The following is a 22,069-nucleotide window of genomic DNA, read 5'->3' as shown; positions in this document are numbered from 1 at the left end:
TCTAAACTTTGTTTTATGAATTTCATATTTAAATGACTTTTTATTGTTGAAATAATACCAAGACAAAAGACTGTATGGATTCTATTTTTCTTTTAAATTGTCACGCATTGGTTTTCTTTCTTATGTTTTTTTTTTATAAATTTACAATTATATTTGTAATTGCAGAATATATATTTTCTTTTGGGGGATGTAACAAATCATCGGATTGAACTCCAGCTAGTCATATTCATGGATTTAACTTTTTTTGAAAGAGACTTGAAAAAATCTGTAATGTGTTCTATTTTCAACAGATTCATGCACACGTATACAAGAACTGGATATTATTTTTGAGACTGGAAAGTTCTTTTTGTGAGGAATTTAAATTATGGAGGAAATGATTACATCATTTGGTTTAAAAACGATTCAGAATTATGTATCTTCTTTTAATTGCAAAACTATTTGTCTACGGAAAAAAGAAAATGGGATCATATTTATGTGTCACTTTAAGCGTTTTGGTTTAATTTTAAAGAACTCGTCTATTTAGAGCTAATATTCATAATTATTGTTGTCAAATAAATTTAAAAGATTAGTATTAAAAAATTCAATTATATTACGTCAAAAAGATAAGTACAAATAGATAAGCATACACAAATTAAATAATAGCACATAACAAATACCAACTAGTTCCACCAGACATGACATAGTAATAATTATGGACACAACTATTATAATCATCCTAGTAAATCAAATCTCAAGTTAAAGTCTCTGACAATTTGAGAAAGAAAAGAATACTAAAGTTTTAACTAATAGCAATTGGATTGAGTCAAAAAAAATCTGTAAATAAAAGAAGTTTTATCTCAACTTACATAAAATATAAAACGTATTTACGAGTGATTTTCACTGGTATTCAAACATGCCTAAAGTTAAGTTGGTAAAATTGCAAATGGTTCCGCCACCTGTCAATTTTACCGGCAGATTGTCTGGGTGGTATAGTTGGTTATCACACATTAGAGTCCTGGGTTCGAACCCGGGCTCAGACACTTTAAGCTTTGTTTTATGAATTTCAGATTTCAGATTTTATATATATTTCTTTTAAATTGTTGCACATTTGTTTTCTTTCTTATATTTTTGATAAATATACAATTATATTTGTAATTGAATAATATATATTTTCTTTTGGGGATGTAACAGATCATCGGATCGAACTCCAACTAGTCATATTCATTGATTTTTTTTTTTTGTTTGGGAAAGGGACTTGAGAAAATCTATAGTGTGTTCTATTTTCAACTGAATCAGGCGCACGCGTACAAGAACTGGATATTATTTTTGATGCTGGAAAGTTTCTTTTTGTGAGGAATTTAAATCATAGAGGAAATGATTACATCAAATGGTTAAAAAAAAGAAAGTAAAAAACGATAGAGAATTAGTATGTATCTTCTTTTAATTAACATAATATATATATATATATGGAAAAAGGAAAATGGGATCATATGTACTGTGTCACTTTAAGCGCTTTGGTTTAATTTTAAAGACCTCGTCTATCTAGAGCTAATATTCATAATTATTGTTGTCAAATAAATTTAAAAGATTAGTATTAAAAAACTAAAAAAAATTTTAAAAAAAAGTTTGAGGTCTTTTATGGTCAATTTTCCTCCACTTCTCTAATCCACACCGTTCATCAAAATTTAGATGCTCCATCAATAGTATCTTATTCAATTAACTACCAAATTTAAATACTCCTCCGGTCCTTAATATAAAACCCATTTAACTATTTGATTAGATTAAGGAAGTTACGTAAGTTAGTTAATTATAAGAAATATGACACGTTTTTTCTAAAATACCATAATCATATTTCTTAATACCTCATCTTTCTCTTCTACTTGATTATGGTTGAAAGGGTATCCATAGGGGTAATTTAGAGATAATTGATAAATATGAGAAATGGGTCTTATATTTAGGACCAAAACCAACTCAACAATTGAGTCGTATATTAAGGACCGGAGGAGTATCATTTTTGTTTCTCAGGGCTTCATGTTCCTGGACATTGAACAGATCCTAGAGCTGATTTTGAACAATATGTGAAATATGCACGAGTGGGTTAGTATCAAATCGAATCATGCCTTATAATCATTCATATATATATGTGTGTAGACACACACGTATATTATTCCTCATCCTAAACATGAGATCTGGATTGTAAATATAAGATCTAGTTTATAGTGTAATCATGATATTATGTTTAGGAGCAGAAGTAGTACATACTTTTTTAATCCTATTATAAATTACTTCCAACATATTTTATTAGAACCGAGAAAAAACTTCAACCTTATTAATTCTACACTTATTTAATATAAACACTTTCTGAAAAAAATAATCATTTACATAATCATAATTGAAGGGATAAAATAGTACATTTATATTAAAAAAATTAATGATACAACTCATAAATAGAAAGAAAAAAAAGAAAAAGAAATCTCTACCTCCTAAATATCTGACGGATTTTTTTCCCTAAAAATTCTTGGAGGAAATTATCATATTTCTACAATTTAATTTGATGCGAAATCTAGAAATATACTTTTTATGGTTGTAGAAGATGTTCTTTTTTTTTTTTCAGAACCTCTTCTTTTTTTTATTTGAAAAAATGAGTTAGTTGTCCAATAAAAGTTAACAATAATAGCAATAATGAATATTATTTAATGACAAAAAATAACAAATAATTCTATTTGTTTAAAAGAATTTTATCAATATTCATGGCACGCCCATTGTTGTTCTTGCATTACGCTTCTTTGGCTTAATTACTTAATTATAATTACAAAAATATAACTTTATTTTATATTAAAATAAGAAAAGAGAAAGAAAAAAAATGTAAAACCATAATTTTGAGTAATTTAATATCTTTTTTTCTTCTCGTTCGAGAATATATAAGAAGCTGTTGATTGTAAGATCGATTTGCTAGCTGTAGGTGCTGCGACGCATCCTTTGGCATGTTGCATTGATTGGAGCAATCCTCAGGGAGTCAGAGACAGAGTCTGTGTTTTACGATTTATTTAGAAGAAGAAGAAGAAGATATTTTGGTTATTTGAACTTAAACCAAGAAAGATCTCTTATCTTTGTTTGGAGGGTCAAAGTCCATGACAGATAACCTTGATGAGTTGTCCAATTTTTGTTGTCCTTTTTGTCGAGTCTTCAACAACAATAAAATAATAATAATAATAATAATAATAATAATAATAATAATAATAATAGAAGTTCTTGAAGTGTCTTCAAGATAAAGAGAAAATATCTTTTAATTAAATTTGCTTTTTGATAATTAAATCCACACCTATTTATATAGATGACTGGCTAATATTATTTATGTTAATTTCAATTAATTTGATGTTTTATTAAAAATTAATTGGTTAATCCTTATAATTATTACCTAACTTTTAATTAAGTCTTTGTAGTTTTTTCTTTACTAATCCTTATTACAGTTTTCTCATGAACTTTGGGCATTATAGTGCCCATTGAAGAGATTTTGAGGCATTATTATAATTTAAATATCCAAGTTAAACGTCTTTTGGTTGCCAAGCTGAAGAAATTGTTCACCATCTCTGCTAGCAATTTGGTTTGGTGCGTTATCTCTTTGTTCAACTGTTGTTTCTACCCAAGGTTTTCTTCCTTGGCTTTATCACACCTTGCAGTAGCTTTTTTCTTGACGGGAATTTCACAATGCAAAAAAAAGAAGGAAAAACGACCACAAAAGACCATATGAAAATCAAAAAGACAAAATAGACATCCCAATAAGTGAAATGACTAAATGGGCATGAGGTATCAATCTGAAATTTTTACTTTTAACGTAAAGACTGAAATGCCTATGGAATGAGCGAAAAAGAAGTTGAAGGTGAAAAGAAAGCTAATAGAGGAAGATATTGATGAAACACGCAGAGAAGGAAAGAGGAATGTTAGAAATGCTATTATCTTATTCCTCTACATGACTATTCTATAGATATTATTGATTTGGTGGGTTTTGATTGTGGGTAAGAGGGTTTGTAATAAGATAGGGAGTGAACCTGTGGAATTACGTGAGTATAAGTTGATGGTTGAGTTTGGGTTGTTCATTTATGTGGCTGCTTCATGGTGAAATAGGGACAAGATTATTGGGTTTGAGGGTTTATATTCAGTATTTGATGAATGATGTAGCAAAAATCAAAAAATGGTGGCAAGCAATTACGTAATGTAACTGCTGTCATATGCCTGCTGGCTTTTAGTAAATGCCATTATGTGAATGGTATATTTTATTACACATGTAGTTAATTATAAAAGTTAATGGTTCAATGTTTACTGTGATGTACTTCGGGTGCACATCCACTAAATGGTTTATTTATGCTTACAAGTTGCCCATCTAGTGAAAACAGGTTTACAAAACCCATTGATGACGTGGTCACTTTCACTATAAAAGTTGTAAATCCCATTATGTGTTTTGTAAAATTTAATGTGAAATTTTATTGGTGGTCAGAAACAGTTACCTATCTCTCAAAAATAGGTTGCAAAACCCATTAACAAAGTGAACACTTTCACTACGAAAGTTGTAAATCCCGGTATATGTTTTGTAAACTCAGCGTGAATTTCATTGGTTTTTAGAAACAAGTTACCCATATCCTGAAAACATGTTGCAAAACTCATTTAAGAAGTGGTCATTTTCACTACGAAAGTTATAAATCCCACTATGTGTTTTGTAAAATTTAGCGTAAAATTTTATTTATTTTTAGAAACAAATGCAACCTGTTTTACAAATCCGGGGATAGGTAACTTGTTTCTAAAAAGTAATAAAATTTCACACTGAATTTTACAAAACACATAGTAGGATTTACAACTTTCGTAATGAAAATGACCACTTCTTAAATGGGTTTTGTAACCTGTTTTCAAAAGATGGGTAACTTGTTTTTAAAAATCAATAAAATTCCACACTGAATTTTACAAAACACATAGTGTTATTTATAATTTTCATAGTGAAAATGACCACTTCTTAAATGAGTTTTTGCAACCTATTTTCAGGATATAAGCAACTTGTTTCTAAAAACTAATAAAATTTCACATTGAGTTTTACAAAACATATACTGGGATTTAGAACTTTCGTAGTAAAAGTGAATGCTTTGTTAATGGGTTTTGCAACCTATTTTTGGGAGATAGGTAACCTATTTTTGACTAGCAATAAAATTTTACACTGAATTTTACAAAACACATAGTGGGATTTACAACTTTTATAGTGAAAGTGACCACTTCTTCAATGGGTTTTGTAAACTTGTTTTCACCGGATGGGCAACTTGTAAGCATAAATAAACCATTTAGTGGATGTGCACCCGAAGTACATCACAGTAAACATTGAACCATTAACTTTTATAATTAACTACATGTGTAATAAAATATACCATTCACATAATGGTATTTACTAAAAACCAGCAGGCATATGATAGCAGTTACATTACGTAATTGCTTGCCACCATTTTTTGATTTTTGCTACATCATTCATCAAATACTGAATATAAACCCTCAAACCCAATAATCCTGTCCCTATTTCACCATTAAGCAACCACAAAAATGAACAATGTAAACCCTACCATCAACTCCTACTCACTTATGTAATCCCACAGGTTCACTCCCTCTCTTACTACAAACCCTCTTACCCACAATCAAAACCCACCAAATCAATAATATCTATAGAATAGTGATGCGGAAGAGTAAGATAATAGCATTTTTAACATTCCTCTTTCCTTCTCTGCGTGTTTCATCAATATCTTCCTCTATTAGCTTTCTTTTCACCTTCAGCTTCTTTTTCTCTCATTCCATGGGCATTTCAGTCTTTACGTTAAAAGTAAAAATTCCAGATTGATACCTCATGCCTATTTAGTCATTTTGCTCATTGGGATGCCTATTTTGTCTTTTTTATTTTCATATGATATTTTGTGGTCATTTTCTCAAAAAAAAAATATTATTATCTTAACAAATATTACCTTCAGTCTTTAATATAAGAGCTAATTTGACTTTCAATTTGGTTCTAAATATAAGATCTGAACTCACTTTGTCTCTTATATTTATCTTTTTTTTTTTTCAAAATAGTTCTTATAGTAATTGTACAAGTTAAAGATTCAACCAAATGGTAGTTTTAACTAGTACTTATGGTTAGCAAGAGTATTTTAGAAATGATAATATTGACTTATTATAAATAACTAACTTAACAAACTTTCTTAACTTACTTAAATTAGTTAAATAGCTCTTATATTAAAGATCAGAAGTAATATCATTTGAAACAAGAGAAATTTGGCTCTTCATAAAAGTCCTGTAAAATGCCCAGAATAGGTTATTAAAGATTGCTGGTGAAAAAAAAAAAAAAAGGTTATTAAAGATACTCGAGGTTCTTTTCAATACCTCATGGAATCTTGCAACTGGAAAAAAATTCTATGCTATTTTGGAGCTCTAAACCTAGCAACTAAATCTTTCAGATGGGTGAAACTGCAGTCTTTTGGTCCTTGCCTCTTTCTTTTTTTTGACCTGAGATTAATGGTGCTTTGGTTGATCCAAGTTGCCTGTACCTTCTCTGGTTCATTGACCATATCAACATTGTCGCATACAAAGAGCAATTTCCTCAGTACTCTCCGAACTCAAATTTTAGTGAAACCTTGCAAAATGATGTTCATTTGTGCTCAAATCCTTTTCGAGTCATTCCTTTATAAAACTGATATTTTATTGCCTTTCCGCTTCCTGAATTACATGTCATCGTCCTTGGGTGCATAATATTTTCATTTCATTTTAATATATTTGATACTTTTGCCAAACAAAAAAAAAATACAAGTATAAGGACTAATGCTTCTTAATCGAGGAAACCATGAAAAATTAATAAAAAGAAAAATTATAATAATTTAATTCAAAATGAGATGAAATTATAGTACATTGATTTTCCCTTTTTTGGGACGATGGATTTAGTTCTTTTTTTTGTTCTCATGATAAGACCACTCATCTCAAACAATTGGTAATAGGGTTTTGGGTCTTCAACTTGTATTTTTGGGCCAGCATCAAAGGGCTTGGAAGTCCATCCGATTACAAAGTCGATATGTTGCATGTGTATTTTCTTTTGGTACAAGAAAGGGCTAGAACCAAGGTTCGAATCTCCACTGAGAGAGGTGTCCACATTTAGTACCTGACAATACCTCAAATAAGATTGCTTCTAATAGGAGGATACCTATGCTTTAGCCAAAAAAAAAAAAGAGAGGGCTAGAGCCTAAAAAACAATAAAAAATTATTATTTAAAAATAATTGTTCGTTCTGTTTTTTGGGTACAAAAATTTTCAACAAATTGAGTCTCAAAAGCTCATCAAAGCCAAAACATGCCTCTAAACTCAAAGAGTACTTAGAAGGGTACTTACATATCGCTCACTAATAAGGTTTTCACATCGATAGCGGGATCTGAACTCATGACTTTATAGGTTATGAGCGAACTCTTTACTAACTAGACTAACTCTTATTAGTCATTGTTGGTTCTTTTCAATGCGAGATAGTAAAAAAGACTAATTGTTGGTTCTTTTTTTGCCCCTACAAGAGAGTGGGCTAGGCCCAACCAAATACAAAAAAAAAATCGAGTCAAATGGGGATTTAAATCCCATGCGCTAATTGTTGGTTCCTCTAATCTCTCACATAGGATCACTCGTGACTCATCTCTCCAAGTTGCCTATAGTATTTTGGGCCTCCAGCCCATATTGTTTGGGCCTCAATGAGTTTATCAGTTTATTGTGGGCTTAAATAGGCTAAAGGAATGCCAGAATTCAGCTCCATACTCTGTCCCAAAAGATTTCACTTCCATCTCTTTATTTCTCATTTTTAACCTCCGCACGCCGCCACCCACCTTCCTGTCCTGCCCTTGTTTCATTTTCATTTCTATCCCTATCAAGATCAATTCCAACATTCCAAACAGACCCTTAGGTATAGTAAACCGCCTTGATAGATATAAAACTTATTTTATAGTTTAATTTTGGTATATGTTAAAACTTTACTCCTATACTAGAGTTCCGCACAGTGGCAGCAGGACCCTTTAGAGGCAGTTGTCACTATAGTGCGTATTTATGTGCGTGGGTTTTGCTCCATCTACATATTATTGTAACACCTGCTGATGTACCTCACAGTCAGGCCGTATCTTCTTCTTAGGTCTATACTTGCTCATTTAAATCAGATCTCTATTTTGGTACAACAAGAAAGTGTTAGGGGTATCACACTTGTTTTTTTCGGATGATTTCATCTTTTGCAGAGGCTATGTTAGATCAAGTGGTTATAGCTTATACTATAAAATGAGTATAGAGACATAGAGAGTGTGTGTGTATATTATTTTAACAATTTAAAACCCTCTCTTCCATAGGGGAGGGAACCCATGCACAGACCTATCACAAACCTCACCCCTATCCTCCAGACGCCTTTTTATATGAATTTGAGATGATTAAGTAAAGATGGTGGATTTTTCAACGCAATTTTTTTCCCAGATAATTTGATTTCAATTCATTTTCACAGCTACCATTTGTCTGCCGTTTCCTTTCTCTATGGTTGGAGGTCAAATTTGGCAGTCTCGATTTCCTTTCTGTGCCAATTAACATTGTCATTTTTCAAACCATGGACCCTCACATTTCTTCGTATGGAAAGGACACATGCACTCCCCTTTTCTTTCTTTTTTTTTTTCCTTTGTTTATTAACATAAGGTCCTTTTATAAGGTTCAAATTTTAAAAAAGTATGCTTTTTTATAATAAGTTCTTTAATTTAGTATTTGCTTCCTTTTGTAAGCTTTAATTTAGATTTATCTCAATATTTAATATATATTTTTTAATTTGTCCTTAATTATTTGTTCTTTATCCTTTGGAACACTCTCATTATATTTTTCTATAAATTCTCTTTCATTTTTTTCTCATTTATTATAGGGGTGAAATTAAAAGTTATTTATTTATAATAAATATGTGTTAGCTTACATCTAATGCGCACCCACTTTCATGTGTTTGTGCTCGAGCCCTTGCTTATTCGTTAGCAAAACAGCTTTTTAATCATGTATATTAGAATCCTCCCAAGGTGGAAACACTTACAATTAATAGGAATATTTTAGAGAAAAAAACTATAAATATGGGAGACAATGTGAATTAGAGTCTTATATTTAAGACTAAAACTAATTTTTAATGAAGTATTATATTAAAAACCGAAGGTAGTATTTGATTAATAGATGGTTTTAACACAAGTTTTTTTTTCCCACAAGGTTAAGAGCTTCCATCGAATTGTTGTAGACATCGACTTTTTCGCATCTCTCCTCCTAATGAAATTTAAGTCCTTCTAAGTTACCAAGAAGTTCAAACAATAATGTCATCAATACCGTCATCCATCTATGATTGATATAATTGTCAACATCTAATTTGACTTAATCAAATTGAGGAGGCATATCCATCTTGTGTGCATATCTCTCTCTGGTTTGACGTATTAACATTCATCCTAACTTCAAAGCTTGAGATCATCGTTGGATCTTTGAGGGCGAGAGAAAACAACACTCCATCCATATATCTTATTCTTATTATAAGGCACCAATTAGCTAGACGGGATTTTTGGTGTTAATTTCAAGAAGCATTAAATATTTTTTTTCCCATACACGTGGGAAGGATTAGAAATTAATATGATATCGGGGTTTGATGTAGTTAATAAGGAGTAACATTGAAAATAACTTGAATTATATTTTTGTGGTAAAAAAAACTATTTTTATTGTTATGTGTGAATTAGTTGGAAGAGACTTGTGCTAAAAATCAAAGGGAACAAAATTGAGTGCGTCTAGTTTTTCTTGAAGACTAACTTATATCAACAGATGACCTTTTTCGAGAAAGCCTTATCTTCAAAATTTATGATTTTTTTAAAACTCTTCTTATTAATGTAAAGGGGGATTTTACATTAAAAAAAAGTAAGACAATTCCAATGAAAATAATTAAAAATAGTAGTTCAATAAAACAAACATATATTTTTTATAATTAACTAAATTTTTTTAATCTCTTCACATTAGTCACCCAACTCTCATACTTAGATATAAAGGATTAGCTATAATATGTTTTTGGAATAAAATTAAGTATATCTAGTTTTTCTTGAGAATTAACTGATGTCGGCAGAATGATCTTTTCCCACCAAAAGAAAAACCTTAAAATCTAGCTTGTTCAAAATTTATAAATTTTTTTCCTAAACTCTTCCAATTGATGATGCATATTAAGATGGGTTTTGCATAAAAAAGTAGTACAATTCAATGCCAATGATTAAAACAGTAAATCAACACATGTATTTCTATTAGGTACATAGTCTTTTATATTTGAATCGAAAGGATGATTTTTCAAAGAGTATCCAAAGTAAGAAATTTAGAATAAAAAAAAAAAAAGGAGATTAGTTGTAGGTCACTTTCAAAGCGTCAAACTTTGAAAGGAGAAAATAAAAGACAAAGGGATACTATACCACGGAAGCGAATGGTTAAGAACCCTAGTGGAGAGAAACAAATGGCAAGGCCAAGAATTCGTCTTCGAATTCCAAGTCCCTTGATTCATCGGAAGCTATGGAGATTTCTGGGTTTGTTTTCAAGCCTTGTTGGTCTTATCTGTTACGCTTTGAGTTCCTCTTTCCGCCAACTATTTGGTGAATGGAACTCTTTCAAGCTCATAATCTACTGCGTGGTAAGTTTATGCATAACGAGCTTATTCTTATTTTCTCAGAAACTGAGACTCTCAAGGAGTTTCTTGCTCAAAGTTCATTTGGGTTTCTTGGTTCTGATGATCACAACATTTTACTCATTCTTCTCCGATAAATCAGTCAGGGGAAAACCGGACATATTCAGCTTGATCTCTTGTGCTTCCTTTTCTTTAATGTCCTTAAGCTTATCAAAGCACACCAACCTCGGATTCGAAGGTGATCTTCTCACTTTCTTCCTAGGTTGTCTCACCGTTCAACTCATGAAAGTTCACTTGATGCTTGGCTTCCTAGCTGCCATTTTCTGCTATTTCATCATTGTTCTTCGTTCTCGTCCTTGTCCTAATCAGTCACAAATAGAAGCCACTCAAGCTCAAGATCACCAATCTGTGTCACAAATAGAAATGGAAATTGATTCTGTGAGAGAAATTGATGATACTGGCAATGGTCCTCAATCACAGATATTACAAACAATGTCTGGTGATGAGTACAATTGGAAGAAATATGAAGTAAAACAAGTGAAAGGAAGTGAAAAGCAAATGAGTTTCTACAAATGCTCAATTCCAAAGTGCCCAGTAAAGAAGAGAGTGGAGAGTTATGTAAATGGACAGATCTGTGATGTGGTTTATAAGGGTACTCATAACCATGGTAAGCCTATTACAAAGGAGAGAAACTCATCTTTTGAAACTCTTTATGCAACTAATGCAAGTAACCAACCTTTCAAAGCTTTTTTCTTTGATAGAACCCCTTATCAACCATTGCAGAATCATGAGAACGAACAACTCGACCCGACCGACTCATCCGAGAGTTCATCAGTATCAGTGTGAGATGCTGAAATGTGGGATTTGAGGATACTGGTACAAGTCACCAGAGTCAGGGGGGGGGGGGACAACAGAGCACATTCAAGCTTAGATATGTGAGTTCACACATTAGATCATTTGAGGATACTGACAAATGTTAATGACTTCATGGATTAGAAGAAAAGAAAAGGTAGAAGATATTCAAGCTTAGATGTGGGCATTCTCATATAATCCCATAAGCAAGTTTACTTTGTAATATTTCATCCGATAATTTGGTGTTTTTATAGAAATATTTCCCCGTTTGTTCATAATGAAAACAGAGCACAGTCCAAGGAACTTCGTAGATTTTGAATTTGGTTTCCAAATTACTCTATAGTAATGCCATTTGACCAGATTACAGTGTGAAATACACGTGCTTGTTGTTTTAAGCTGGTCCAAATGGATTTGTCTTAACTAAACAAATATGTAAAATTCCATACTTGAAAGACATTTATGTTCAAGTTTAATATTTTTAATATATGGTTTTAGATAAACTGACATCATCATATGGCAACATGTTTTCAAATGCGTTAAAATGGGAACACTCAAAATGACTATCTAACATATGTTTGATATTTATGTATCAGAATAGTTAGCATCACCTATTTATCATTTTAAAATTCAACAGGCATTATATAGTCATTTTCTCATTAAATTATGTTTAGTTGGATGAAAATAATATGGTAGATTAAAATGCGAAGACAGTAATGCCCAAAGTATATAGAATATAAAATGATTGCTTTTAACTATTATTAGTGATAAAATGATGGACAAAAGATAATTATTAGTAACATGACGTTTTTAAATAATATTTTTAATTAACAGTATGAGTAAATTAATAAACTATAATAAGTGAGATCCTTTTAAATATCAATAGTAAAAAACATTTTTATTAAACTTGATCATATTACCAATAACATTGAAATAAATAACGAAACAGTTACACAAATCAGAGAAATCCTAATCTGGCCCAAAAAAAAAATCAGAGAAATCCCAAGTTTCTAAAGAAAGATTTTGTGGTCCCTTCCTTTATGAAACCAGTTTCGGTACTCATCGCTCTGATAAGTATCCTAAGCTTATTAGATCTGAATCGTCTATATCTGATATGAACAGTCCAGATTTAAAATTTTTAATTAATTATTTTAAATAAAAAATATTTTTTGAAAAAATGATAGTTAAGAGATTATCTTTATATTTGATTTCATCCATATTAAAATAATTATTTTGAACAAATAAAAATAAAAAAAAAATCAAATCTTGATCATCCAAATGAGATATAAACGATCCAAATTTAATGAATTTAAGGTGCGATGAGCACTGAAACTAGTTCTTTTGTTTTATATTGATTTGCAATAACCCCGTCCCAAAACAGAGTCTATAAAGATTCATTTCCTCTCCTGTAGGTTTCCCTTTTGAAACATTCCAGTTTCTATGAGGAGAATCTGTTATGGAATATTGGACATTTTAGCCATTTGTCACTACTTTCTTTCTTGAAAAAAAGAAGAGTTTTCCCTTTTAAAAGCATAACATGTGCATTTGAATGCTCCCTCAAAACCATGATTTTCCCTTTCTTGGGGTGGGGAGGTGGCCCCAAAAAATTTCCACTTTCTCACCAAAATCATGGTTTAAGTATAAACTACTCATTTTTTCCTCAATCTATTTTTTCCAGGAAAACCATAGTAAGCTAGGGAGAACAACTTCCAATAATTATTTTGTTTCCTTCACAGAATCTATTTTACTTAGATCTATTCTCTAAAGCTAATCTAATAGAAGTACTTCATAACGGATAGAGAGGAGGTGCTGCTTGTTTAGGGTCACCTATGATGCTTACTGATTTCTATTAGTATGACACAAGAAACTTCAATTGCTCTAGCATTTTACATAGCATATATCATATTTTCTTTAGGATACAACAGCATAGATCCCTAGCTTTTTCCAAGGCATTACCATATCTGTTTTTGAATTACCAGAGTGAGCACTAACAGCTAGTTAATAATGATACAAATGTGAGATCAAATTCACAATCTATCAATTAGAGGCGCTGCCGTGTCATTGAGTCAAAGGCACAAAGCATTACTATATCGCGTAGTATCATGTCTACACAAGCAAGTTTCTAACGTACAAGTCAAATTATTGGGAATGTTACAATTTTCGTCATGTGAGATGCATTAAAGCATAAGGTTAAAGCATAACATCATTGGGAGGTTGAACCTCTTTGGTGTTCCCTAGCTTGTCAAGGCCTTGAGACTTTCTTGGACAACATAATTCTTAATGCCTCCTTGAACATGAATACAGAGTTCCCATGCATTCCTATGATAAAGCTGAGCAATTTATTGCTAAGTAGATCCAACATGAAGCCAAAATGAATTTCACATCATGGATTTTCATACACTTTGAGAATGCAGGACAAAAATAATGTATTGCCGAGTAAGCACTAATTTCATTTTTTCAATGTACGCAAATTTATGACAGAAAATATAGGCATTTCTCTCTTTCTCTTTTGGCCAAAAATATAGGCATTTCTAGCACCACGTGTTAACGTGACAGAATATAAGCAAACATAAGAGATCGAACCAAGAATCAAACAATCTAAAAAACTGGACTTTAGAATCAGTGACATACTAACGGCAAAGCTGCATAGCTGAACAAATTATAAGATAAGTGAACATAAGAGAAGAATGTGAGCCAGCAAATATATGTCGGATTCCTAATAGTAGAATTGATACGACCAAAAGATGTCGGATTCCTAATAGTAGAATTGATACGACCAAAAGATAACAATAAGGTATACTTCCATATGCTGGTTAAATTTTGCATGTTGATAGATTTATTACTTGTAACTCAAATACGAGAAAATCTCCATCCTAACATCTAGGGAAAAAGAGCATTGGAGTTGTGAATGATTCCAACGATGCAGGGACCAAAGAAAAAAGGCTGAAAAGGAAAACCACCAGAAGTCCAAAGTCAAAAATAACTGTTCTAAACATCTCTTTATATCGCAATTGAAAAAAAGATCTGGTAAGTAACACGAAGTCAAAAGGGGGGAGGGAAAAGAAACTCAATCACTAACAGCTGATTAGTAAATCGAAACTCATCTGAAAAGATGGTACACTAATACCACTCAATTGCTGCAGCCTAAGCAATCTAGCTCCTAACGACAGTCAGTTGGTTATCCTCAAATTTAGGTTTCTCAAACTCTCAAGTAGATAAAATAGGTCAAGCTAGGTCAAATTTAGTTACTGAAAGGGGTCTTTTGGTTGACAATTTATTCAAAGATTTCGTTGTTAATAGAATACAGCCAATCCCACTCAGCAGGATAAAACTAGTTATTGTTGTTATATAAAACAGAGGGAGACCTCAATTAGGATGAACTTTAGCATACCATCAAAGGAAACTAATGCCATTTTCTCTTTAGATTTAACTCTTTTTCCAGCTGATGCCACAAATCACTGAAAAATACAAAAAGATAGTATAGCAACATATTTTTCTTCGTTTAAAAAAAAAAAAAAACTGATAGGAGGGGTGAGCATTCTGAAAACTGAAAAACCAAATTGGATTAATTTTTATAACCGAACCGAAACTGATCAATGGAGATTAACCGAATCGAATTGACCAAAATATTTCAGTTCGGTTTTTGGTTTTTTGATTGGTTTTGGGATCTTTTTTATTTATTTTCAATCCAGTTAGAATTTCTAAATTCTCAACAAGCAAACCTAAATTCAAAATACAAACTAAACAATCTCAACAAGATCGAAAGAAGCATAGTACATAAAACATCTATATCCCTTCCTGGAACTTACCAGAAAGAAAAATTAAAACAAACAACAAAGAAGGAAGGGCTCTATTTTACTGAAGGGATTGGGAACCGCCAACTCAAGGCAACAAATGCACAAAATTTGGGTTCTATATCTCAATCCATAACAGCCCATCATCATCCGTCTAATAACAAAGATGAAAATCTGAGCACCAAAGATTTCAACACAATTTAGAATATGGTATGACAAAAGTAGCTTTGAATACTCAACAATGGGATCAAAAATCGGAAGGTTCCAGTTCCAAAATTCAAATATAGTGTGCTTGGTTCCAAACAAATGGAGAAAAACTTGACCAGAATAAGAGAGATGGATGAGCAGAAGGAAGGGTACTCGAAGCTTGTGAGGATAGAGCGCTGAGGCGACGGCAATGTCAAGTGGACGCAAGAGGGTGAGGACCGCGACTGTGTTACCTTCACTTCGATCTACCCAAAGTGTCCGCTCCAATTCCTCTCTCACCTGTCAAGTGATATGCACTGATACTACAATGCGTCCGAGAATGGAGATGGTGGTGGAGAGCTGGCCAGAGATTTATACAATGCCGACAAGGAGAGATTCGGGGGAGCGGAGAACTTGGCTACTCTGGATTCTGATTGGGGTAGCACCGCAACATTTTTTTTAAAAACAATTTTAATATGTTGGACTTGGACTTTGGACTTGGGAAGAGACAAGGAGAAATCACATGAGGGCCCATGTTTTCCTTTTTTATTTCAGTTTTTCGATTAAAAACAATTTTGTTAATATTAACCGCATTAAGAACCGAAAACTGGAAGTTGTATAAATAGAAACCAAATCAAAAACTGAATTAACCGAGCCTAAAAAACAGAATTGAGTTCAGTTCAGTTTTTGGTTTCAGTTCTAATTTGCTCACCCCTAGGTAGGCACTAATGGTCTAATGTTACAAGTAGGATCAAACACATGACCTGACATTTATACAAGAGCTTACATGCCACTAAACTATAAGACCATTATTTCTTAATGTAGGATTTAGAACTGCACTTAAATAACATAACATAAACACTCAACATCATGCATCGTAGCACAACATCAAAGTTGTTTTGCTCATTCAGCAAAGAGTTTGCGTCGGAAATGATGAAAAAGAAGAAGAAACATTTATCCAAATTGAAGTTTCAAAGAAACACCAGTTACACTTTAGTGATTCTGCAACAACAAGAATACATACGACACTGTTAATTATCTAGAAACAAAGTGAATAGATTTAAGCATCACACAAAACTAGGTTCAGATGATAAGATTGTAATGCAATGGTAAGATTTTAGTCAAAATTAACATATTTTTTATTCAATACTTTATGCAATAAGTTAGATGAAATATCAGTAAATCATGAACCAAGTAAATCCTTATCTCTCTGGTCTTTCCATTGGAAACTGTGACAATGCATTCAAGCCTCGTGCCAGTTTCCACTTATCATATTCCTGAAAGCAACTACAAAAATGAACTTGCATTGCACCTTAAAGTGCACAGTCCTTCCAAATTATAGTATAATATGAAATACAATAACATTAGATCAACTATGAAAATTTAAAAACTAAGACAACTTTTCTGCACCATTTTCTCAAAAAGGCTTGGCATAACAAAAAAAGATGGAACGAAGCAATTTACATATAAGTCAATTAATCTGGAGAATATCTGTTGCTTTCGAGTGGTCAAGAATAATGACACAAACAAATAAACTCTACTCGGGAGGTTTAAACTGAACCAGCGCTTCCATTGTGCCTAAAACTGCAACTTTACCACCCACATCAAATTTCATGGTTTCAACTGAATAGCCTGGTCCAGTCTTGATGTTGTAGCCACCACCACTAATGATTTGCATATAAAATAACTAAATATGATAAGGCAAAAATAATATGTGAGAATTAACATTGAAATAACAAAAGCAAAATGTGTCTAAAATCCCATATAATGGTTATTTACACATAAAATCATTACAACAATGAATATACAGAGAAGATAGGTAAGAAAGCAACTTAGTGACCAATAACAGTAACACCAAGTCATCAGTAATTTACAATATAACCAAAAATAAATATGCAAAAGCTTGCTGTAAAACCATGATTAAACAAAAGGGGATATTCCATCGCAAAACCATCACTTGTTTTAATTACCTGTCAAAAGTCAAACCTTTTCCAACTAAAGGCAACTTGACTTGACTTTGACAGGTCCGCTGGGAGGTATGTGGCAAAGATGAATGAACTGAGGAGGATTTGCCGATGCTGTGGCAACACTCAAGATATGTAAATTGAGATTCGGTCAAGCAATTAGCATGAGAGAAAAAAATAAAAAGAAACAAGAAATAATGAAATGATTAAACATATCCATTTCATCCTTTCAGTAAAAGGAGAGAAAGCTAACAGATCATACTCATCACTAAATCAGAAGCCCATCATTTGAAACTCTTTATGGAAACCAACCTTTGAAAACTTTTCTCGTGGATGGAACCATCTTTTAACCATTGGAGACTCACGACAATGAACAATTGGACTTTATCGACTCACCAAAGAACTCGTCAAGAAAAAAGGACAGGATATTCAAGCTTAGATGCGTAAGCCTTCTCATGGATATTATAACATCAGATGAAGCCTACTTTATTACGTTTCATAAGATAATTTAGTATGCTTTTACAAAAAGTATTCTCCCAAGAAAGGGATGCTGACAAAAAAAATTTTAAAAAAACCAACCCTACAATATTGTATGCCTAATACATCTCAAGACCCCAAATCCTTCATGCCCATGGCAGTACTGTTTGAGCTATGTTAATAAAAACTTTGTTTTCTATCATACACTGTAACTTTTTACATATACACAGCAATATAGTGACTTTTCCTTTTCAGGGAGGGGGACAAAAATCATCGTCACCTTCGGCTACCAGCTGATCCACTGTTTCCGTGAAACAAATCCTGAAGCTTTGCTTCGATGTCCTCCACCCCATACTTGATATATTTCTCAGCATGCTTCCCAAGTTCTGGAACATTCTCAAACCTTTTAATGAAGTTCCCATACGCAGGAAGCAATATTCTTTCCAGAGCAATCCTTATCTCTTCTCTTAGTTGATCATCATAGATAACCCATGTGGACTGAAGCCTGCATATATCTTCAAACTGCATGTTGAAAGATTTGATCTTCTCCTTCATAGATTTTGCAACTACATTAGATGATAATGATCCACTTTCTATTTTTAACAAACCCAGCAACTTGCTCCATGAGCTTCTTTGATAGCTTACATGGTATTGCCGGACTTTTGCCGTGTGTTTTCGAATCCAATCATCACCCAAAAGGGTTCCGAGTTCAGTATCTCTTGCCTTCTGAACCATATATCTCCCATTGTTCATCATAAAAACAGAGCACAATCCTGGGTCTCTGTAAATTTTGGATTTGGCTTCCAAATTGCTCTCTAATAATTCCATGATCCATGCCATTTGCACAGAAAGTGAAGATGACGATGCGTTGCTTTCGTCAAGCTTCGTGTAGTCCTTCAGTGATGGCCCACCGTCTTCAAAAACCTGTTCGAGGGTCTGGCAAGAACGACATGCTGCTCGGAGGTAGTTCATCACGTAGCGGGTAATTGGGTGAAGCCCACCACCAGGAACTGCTGCTTTTGTCGGGTCACGTCGAATCAGGTTCTCAAGTTCCATGAAAATGCCTTTAATTGCCTCACCCAATCTATTCCAGATTGTGATTGCTTCGTTTTTCAGAAACACAGAGTACTGATCGGAAAACAAGGATTCGAATTCGGGAATAAGGTCCCTCAATGTTTCAAACACATCAAGGATTCGGAACAAACGCTCTGGTGAGCGGCTCCCAATTGCAACGGCGTCAGCAAAATTGAGTAGCTGAAGTGTCGATCTTCGGCAAATCTCCATCAAAGAGAGATCAGAAACAGAGGAGAGGCCGAAGAAAACGCGATTGCAGATTCGTTGTTCGCTAGGAAATAAAATCCGAAGAGCAACATTGCAAGCTTTGATCCATCTTGCAATCTCATCTTCGAGGTCTTGCAAAGGCATCTTGTGAACGTCTTCGATGCTTAGCTTCTGTAACCCTAGTCGCGACAAGCTCTCCTCTACAAATTCTCTTCGGCAGCTGCTATACATGTGTGCGCACTCCTTCCCAAATCCAGCAGCCACCATGCGTTTCGCAATTTCGTGAAGGTCCTGAATTGTTCCCGAAGGTAGAGCATCAAGTACGACGTCGTAATCAGACACCGGCTTCGCCAACGGAATCTGATAATCGTCACTGTTTCTTATGACCGCTTCGGCTTTAGCATCTTCGTCCTCCTCCGAGTCAGAAGGCAGGTTGCGAGTTGACTCGCTTTTCCAGTCCGCCCGAGTCAGGTCAAACGACTCGCCCCCGCTTTCCATCAGAGACCTGAATTCGTCCTCCGCACGAAACATGGCCTGCTGAAGCATGTCGTCGGCGCGTACCAAGAACGCGCCAACAGTCTCATCAGCCGCCATGGGGCTCCACTCACCGATGGTGGCAATCAACTCATCGATGGCTTCGAGAAAGGCAGCGGCGTCAGCCGCGTCCGCCCAAATGGGCTGATCGAATGAAACATAGTGTGAGATCCGACGATCGATAGAGTTGAGGCTATTTTCCAGAGAAACATAGCCTCGGGGATGATCGCCGCCGCTTATCTCCGACAACTTCTCCCGCGAAAATCTCCTATCAAAGTTGGAGAAAATTTGCAGAATATCATCAGCAATGCTGTTATCTTGAGCCAACGTCTTTGCTATGTGGCGCGCCATAGCCAATAACTTCTCCTCACCGCTTTCAGCCATGTGGTTAAGCTCACTGAACCACTTCCTCCTAGCTAGCAACCGAAAATCATAACTCTGAGATCGAAAAATGGGGTTTTGAAGAAGCAGCAAAAGAAGACCAAGAAGGGAGCTTCTTAGATGGTTCAGGATCAGCGAATCAGGATAGAGAAACGGGAGAAAATGACCAAGGAGCAAGAAAACGCGGTTTCTGTTGGGAAAGTTAGAAAAGAGATAAGTGTAGAACTTTGAAGTTTGAAATTTGGGAAATTTCGTGGGGATAAGGCAGAAAAAGGAGAAGAATGCAAAACTATCATTAAAAAAAAACAAAGAACAGTGTCTGATTGAAAGAACGACGTGGAGGGCAGCTTTTGGAGTCATGGGCATATTACCGTATAATTAGCTTTTCTTTTCAATGCATGAGAAAAGAGACCTATAATTTAATGCAAGCACGACGACGTGTTCTGCTTTTGACTGGACTTGGAAATTAATTCAGATATTCTATTTTACATGAGCATGATTTAATTTTGTAGTGAGGAAATAAATCGTTGGTGGAACTGGAATCTGGAAACACGCAAAGTAAGGTTTCTAAATTTTATCTATTTACTTTTCCATTTTTTTATAAAATCTAATTTTTTAACAGGATATATCTTATTTTATAAGATTTTTTTTAATTTATCTGAACGTTTAATATATTATTACTCAGTTTATTTTTAATTTAATACCTTTAATATATTTTTTATTTATTTTATTATTATTCTCTCATATTTATCTATTTATATATAGAAGTATATTTTAAAAAAATTATATTTGCTACGTATTAATTGTTTTTAACTACTTTTAACTGTTTTCTTAAACTAAGTAATTTAGTTAAAAGAATCTTATAATAAGAGACGGAGGAAGTATATTTATTAAGAAACTAATTATAATCACTTTAAAACAATAAATATATAAAATATGTATTTTTTAAAAAATATGTTCTTATTAATGAAAAGAATAAATAAAAGATATAATGAATAAATGAAAGAGAAAAGAAAATATATAGGAGATAAAATTGGAAAAAAAACTCATTAAATGTTTAGACAAAAGTGAATATTATTTTATAAAAAAATATACCTTCCAATAAAGTTTAGCTTATATTTTAAATTGGGAGAGTAATAAATTGAGTTGAAGCCTATTAAAAAAAACATGTATTTCTCAAAAAAAAATTTGCTAGTACAAAAAAAATTTGAAAAAAAAACAAAAAAAGAAGCTAAAAATTTGTAACTGCTAAATAAAAAATGTCAATAAAAATTTATCGTTATTTACAAATTCAGTGTTATCAACACTAAATATAATATTGTTACCAAACATGTATTAGGATTTAGTAATTTCTAACTTTTTTTTTTATCATTCTCCCAAAATTCTTTTCACCCTAAATGGAAAAGAAGGCTTTTTATATTGATTCTCATTTTTTTTTGCCTGATTTATATTGATTCTCATTGATAGTAATAAGTTATCAACAGTATAATTTATTCTAAAACTTTATACAGATTTGTATATCTCAAGATACAGTTAAAAAAATATAAAAGTTAATGAATTAAAATTGCAACAATAAGTGGTATGAAAAATCATAAGTAAAAATGTGCTGCTTATGATTTTTGAAACGCAAGAGAGAGAAGAAATTAGAGTTGGTGAGGACTTTTGAAGGCATATATAATCCTTTCACTCCCTAATATAAGAGTTAGGTTAATTTGTGAATATTAAAAAATTAATTAAGTTAATTTTTTGTAATAAATAAATGTTATCTTTTCTAAAATACTTTGTTAATTATATGTGTTGAACTAATCATTAATAGAAACTCCTTAACATATGCAATCATTATAAGAAATTACTTGGGATAGAATGGATAAATATGAAAGATATAGATTATGATCTTATATTTAGTATCAAATTCAATCTACAACTAATTCT

General features: G+C 32.8%; 2 protein-coding genes across 2 annotated transcripts; one reads left to right on the top strand and one right to left on the bottom strand.

Moving 5' to 3' along the window:
- Nucleotides 1–10,489: 10,489 nt before the first annotated feature.
- On the top strand, nucleotides 10,490–11,572 carry LOC114759785 (uncharacterized). The gene has a single exon (XM_028949040.1). It carries the CDS (start codon nucleotides 10,504–10,506, stop codon nucleotides 11,515–11,517), a length of 1,014 nt encoding a protein of 337 aa, XP_028804873.1. The 5' UTR covers nucleotides 10,490–10,503; the 3' UTR covers nucleotides 11,518–11,572.
- Nucleotides 11,573–17,922: 6,350 nt separating this feature from the next.
- On the bottom strand, nucleotides 17,923–20,353 carry LOC114759820 (exocyst complex component EXO70B1-like). Its single transcript, XM_028949066.1, has one exon. It carries the CDS (start codon nucleotides 20,138–20,140, stop codon nucleotides 18,218–18,220), a length of 1,923 nt encoding a protein of 640 aa, XP_028804899.1. The 5' UTR covers nucleotides 20,141–20,353; the 3' UTR covers nucleotides 17,923–18,217.
- Between the last annotated feature and the right edge of the window lie 1,716 nt (nucleotides 20,354–22,069).

Source organism: Neltuma alba, unplaced genomic scaffold, assembly GCF_004799145.2.
Source record: "Neltuma alba isolate B1F8T4 unplaced genomic scaffold, ASM479914v2 tig00010901_pilon, whole genome shotgun sequence".
In the NCBI taxonomy this organism is placed as follows: domain Eukaryota; kingdom Viridiplantae; phylum Streptophyta; class Magnoliopsida; order Fabales; family Fabaceae; genus Neltuma; species Neltuma alba.
Note: the sequence above shows the minus strand (reverse complement) of the source record. Positions and strands in the feature narration are given on the sequence as shown.

Bases quoted from the DNA above. Each gene is read 5' to 3' on its own strand.
- LOC114759820 (XM_028949066.1), bottom strand. From the start codon at position 20,140: ATGGCTGAAAGCGGTGAGGAGAAGTTATTGGCTATGGCGCGCCACATA.
- LOC114759785 (XM_028949040.1), top strand. From the start codon at position 10,504: ATGGCAAGGCCAAGAATTCGTCTTCGAATTCCAAGTCCCTTGATTCAT.